The 4,865-nt window shown below is 35.5% G+C and overlaps 1 protein-coding gene across 1 annotated transcript; it reads left to right on the forward strand.

Annotated features, from left to right (window-relative positions):
- Nucleotides 1–629: 629 nt before the first annotated feature.
- LOC101216081 lies at nucleotides 630–4,628 on the forward strand. Its single transcript, XM_004142494.3, has 2 exons — nucleotides 630–1,093; nucleotides 2,704–4,628. The coding sequence occupies exons 1-2, from the start codon at nucleotides 982–984 to the stop codon at nucleotides 4,257–4,259; spliced, it is 1,668 nt and encodes a 555-aa protein (XP_004142542.1). The 5' UTR covers nucleotides 630–981; the 3' UTR covers nucleotides 4,260–4,628.
- Nucleotides 4,629–4,865: the final 237 nt, after the last annotated feature.

The following is a 4,865-nucleotide window of genomic DNA, read 5'->3' on the forward strand; positions in this document are numbered from 1 at the left end:
TTGAATCACATCATCTAAAAATTCAAACACTCCCTTCAACACATATTTTATAAACCAATTCAATTTGAAAACCATTAAATATAATTTGAATTGCCAAAAACATCATGTTTTGTTTAAAAAAATGAAACTTAATTTTGCCTAAAAGAATTTAGAATGTATTAAAATTGGACCAAAGTTAAAAAGAAATACAAATTACATAAATCAAATTGTTAGGTTTACCCAAAATAATATTTATAAGGTCGTTTTAAGAATAGAACCAAACGACAAAATGTTTACATTCTATAGAACAATTTCAAAAACAGAAAAAGTCCACAAGCTCAAATAAAAAATACCAAAAATGCCCTGCAATTAATTGACATCGAACGTATGATCGTTTAAATTTGGTAAATGACCGTTTAAATTTAAATTTCAACCATTTTTTTAAAAATATTTTAAAATATACAGATAGAAAGAAAAAAACCGCAAAAAAAGAAAAAAAAGACCTATAAGAAAAAACAAAGCTGAAATTTGTTTATAAATAATAAATTTCATAAGCTTTTTTATATTATGACACTCACTCTAAATATTTTGAGTGTTTGTTGTGTTCATGAAAATTAAACTTATTTATAATAATGAAAGAAAAAAAAAAGTAAAAAGGGTGGCAATAAACAATGGAGATTAAACTTTTTCTTTTTTGGAAATTAATAATGGATTGATTTAAACTAACTTATAGTATCTGGGCACAGTGTTCCAAATAGTTTAGAACTCCTTCAAAGTCAGAAAAGAAGAACAATTTCGTTGGAGAAGAGCAATCTCTCTTTTCTCCCTTTGTTCTCTATGTGTGTAAGCCATATGGGTATTCCTCGAAAATAGCAAAGGAGTTGGGGGAATAAAGAAATAGAAGGCAACGTTTGTTGAAAATTCTTTGTGGGTTTGGTCGCTTTTTTCCCTTTTTTTTGGGGGGGAGGGCTTTGAAGGGTTTTCAGGAGGATCAATTGAAGGATGTTTGGGTGGGAGTGTTGGTGCTGGAATGGCGTCGTTGATCCTCTTGACTTTTGCCTTTCTGACTCTCAACCCTTCTCTTTGCCTTCACCTCTTCCAAAATGGCCTCCAGGTATTACTTCTTATTCTTGATTCATCATTTCAACACCACCCCAATTTCCCGAGTTTCTGAATATTCATTTCCAAGTTCATGTTCCAAGTTGTTTGGATATCTGTGTTTTTATACTGCTTTCTTTCTGAGTTCTCTGTTTTGGATTCTTTTCTTTCAACCCGTTGGTGGATTTTTGTTTTTTTTTTATTGTTTTACCTTTCTATTTTAAACACCCAAATTGAGATAGTTTTTGTTTTTTGGGATGAACAATCTGATGTTGAAAGTTGTTTGGATTGTTGGTTTCTTTCTGGGTTTTAATTTTGTTTTTCTTCCTTTTTCTATATTATTTTAGCTTTCACTTTTGAACCAACTCTAGCTAGTTTTTACATGTTGGTATGATAAAACTGATGTTGGAAGTTGTTTGTATTACTGGTGCTTTGATGCTAGTTTCTTCTGGGTACTCTGTTTCGGTGGATATTTTTTCAGCTAGTTATTGCATATTGGAGAAAGTTGTATGGATTGGTGGTATTTTTCTGAGGCTGGTTTTTATCTGGGCAAGTTTTTTGGGTTTTTTTCTTTCAACCCTTTGGTGTGTATATATATCTAAAATATCTCTTTTATTTTAATTTTCTCTTTCTTGTGATGCTTATTATCAAATTTGTAAAGACAAAATGAGTGAATACAAAGTTAGCAACTTCTCCGTAGCGGGAATCAAGAGAAATTGTTGGGCATCCTTTTTTTATTTTTTTATTTTTATTTCAACTCTCTGGCGGATCTACTATGTTGTTTTTCCTTCTCTTTCACTTACTGCATAAAGCCATATCAATTTGTAATCCCAAAACAGAGTTGTTGTTTCTTGGGTTTGAAGAATTTCTCTTTGTTTGGAGATTTGAGAGTAGTGATTGTTATACAAATTTCTTGAGTTCCATCTTACGACTGGAGCCATTAGCTTCTGCATAACTCGACTAGTCAAAGGATTTGTAACCTTCATAAAAAATGTTGATCTAGGTCTGAATCTTCTTTTGTTTCGCCCCCTTATTTGTGATGCTATGATATCGACTAGGTGTTGTACTAAAAAACTTCAAATACGTGGTCAGGATATATTTGATCTTTCATTCTCACACATGTGGACTTGAATATTAATTGGATTCAGAAAGTCTTAGCATATTAAACGTTTATATCAATTGGGGAAAATGACCGTGCAAGAGTTCTAATTGGACCTCTGTAGTACAATATTAAAGTACTTCTAAACTCAAAGGCCTAAGGCTCGATTCACAAATGACCATCATTTGGTTTTTGTTTTTTTGTTTTTTGTTTTTCATACTTTCCTATATTAGTTTTTTGCTTTGTTAGGAGTGTCTTCAAAATCTAAGCCAAGTTTTGAAAACTAAAAAAAATAGTTTTTAAAAACTTGTTTGGAAATCGGTTCAGAATTCAAATGCTTTTTTTAGTGAAAATGGAAACCACAGTAAACAGTGGTGAGAAAATAAGTGCAGCATTCTAAAACCAAATGACGGGGTATTAGCTTAAGATTTTAGGTGGTGTGTTTGAACTTCGACTTTTATATATTCTCTTAATACCATTTATTTTTGCAGCCATGTGAAGCTTCTTTTTGTGAATTTGTTCACTAGGGAAAGGTTTTTCCACCGGAAGAATAAGCCTTGGAGAGATAGAAGTTTACAAGATCTCAAAATTAAAGAAAGTTTGGCGATGCAGCCAGGGTGCTGTATTTTACAAGCCTCAAGCAATCCCAGACGGCTTTTTCTGCCTTGGACACTATTGCCAGCCTAGTGACCATCCATTGAGAGGGTATGTTCTGGTTGCTCGTGGTGCTTCGGAAGTTGATCATGTTGACAATTCGGTCAGGGAATCTCCCGCTTTAAAGCGACCAGTAAACTATACATTAATCTGGAGTTCTGGTTTAAATGGAGTGGATCCTGGCTTTATTTGGCTGCCTAATGCTCCGGAGGGTTATAGAGCCATGGGATTCTTGGTCACTGACAGGTCGGAGGAGCCTTCACGTGATGATATTCGATGTGTGCGAGCTGATCTTACAGAGAGATGTGAGACTGGTGACTTAATTGTTACAATTAAGTCCAAATCTCAATCATTTCAGGTTTGGGAAACAAGACCCTTCGAAAGGGGAATGTACAAGAGTGGTGTTTCGGTGGGCACGTTCTTCTGCTGCACTTCATTGAAAGAGTATCTGAATATTTCCTGTTTGAAGAATCTCAATTCCACATTTGAAGGAATGCCAAATCTGAACCAGGTTCAGGCACTCATTGGACATTACGGCCCAACCGTTTTCTTTCACCCTGACGAGGAGTTTTTCCCATCATCAGTGCCGTGGTTTTTCAAAAATGGTGCTCTTTTGTATCGAAATGGTAATACAAAGGGTGAGCCTATTGACATGAGAGGCTCCAATCTGCCTTGTGGAGGGGAAAATGATGGTGCGTATTGGATTGATCTGCCAACAAATGATAATGCAAGAGAAAATTTGAAGAGCGGGAACATCAAAACCGCGAGACTCTATGTTCATGTTAAACCAGCACTGGGAGGAACTTTTACTGATATTGTGATGTGGGTTTTCTGCCCCTTTAATGGACCAGCAGCCATCAAAGTTAGTTTTCTTAATATCAAACTGAAAAAGATTGGGGAGCATGTTAGTGATTGGGAACACTTCACTCTTCGAATCTGCAACTTTTCTGGGGAGCTATGGCAAGTGTACTTCTCAGAGCATAGTGGTGGGAAATGGGTGGATGCTTCTGACTTGGAATTTATTCATGGTAATAAGCCGATCGTGTATTCGTCAAAACACGGTCATGCTAGCTATCCACATCCCGGGAGTTATCTTCAGGGCTCAGTAGCTGGAATTGGAGTGAGGAATGATGCAGCTCGGAGCAAGTTTTTTGTTGATTCAAGTTTAAAATATGAAATCATTGCTGCTGAATATCTTGGTGATGGCTACATTGCTGAACCAGATTGGTTACAGTACATGAGAGAGTGGGGTCCAACCGTTAAGTATAATTCGAGATCAGAGATTGAAAGACTAATCGATCTCCTTCCTCCATTTGTCCAATTTTCCTTGGAAGATCTTCTCGCTCTATTCCCGACCGAGCTCTATGGTGAAGAAGGACCAACTGGACCAAAGGAAAAAAACAACTGGTTTGGAGATGAAAGATGCTAGAGATATACCATACAGATTCATCAATTAACAACACCACAACATGAATAGCTATCAGTTAACTTTCTAAAGTGGCCATTTCTTCATCAGAACATGGTGAAAGTGAGTAGATAGGTCAAAATATTTAGCTCGATTATTCTGTTACAGTTCTTGCTGATCTCACTGCAAATACAACTCATGAATTCGGATTTTGAGGGGATTGTGTTATTGAGATCAATTGTAGTCTCGCCTCGGCTTGCAGAAAAGAATTGTATTGTATATTTCATTGTAAAAGTATTTAAGTTTATAGTTCATGGAATGAAACGTTTATGAGTTCAAAGAAAAGAAGATTGTGAAAGAATGAATAAAAGAAATTAGGCTTTCTTATGAATACACGATATAATAGTGCTGATACATAGTAATGACCTGGTAAACACACTTGATTACTTTGGTGGTGGTTTACACAATTCTATATGATCCACACAAAAGTTTTCTACTTCTTCATTGGGTCATCAATAGTTTGGTATCAACTTCTCCATTTACGGTCCATGCTCTACTTCACAACAAAAAGTGCCCAAATTACTGGGAAGTATGTACTCTCACTTTATCGTTCAGGGAAAAAGATCGATA

The sequence above is a fragment of the Cucumis sativus genome, chromosome 1 (genome assembly GCF_000004075.3).
Source record: "Cucumis sativus cultivar 9930 chromosome 1, Cucumber_9930_V3, whole genome shotgun sequence".
NCBI lineage: Eukaryota > Viridiplantae > Streptophyta > Magnoliopsida > Cucurbitales > Cucurbitaceae > Cucumis > Cucumis sativus.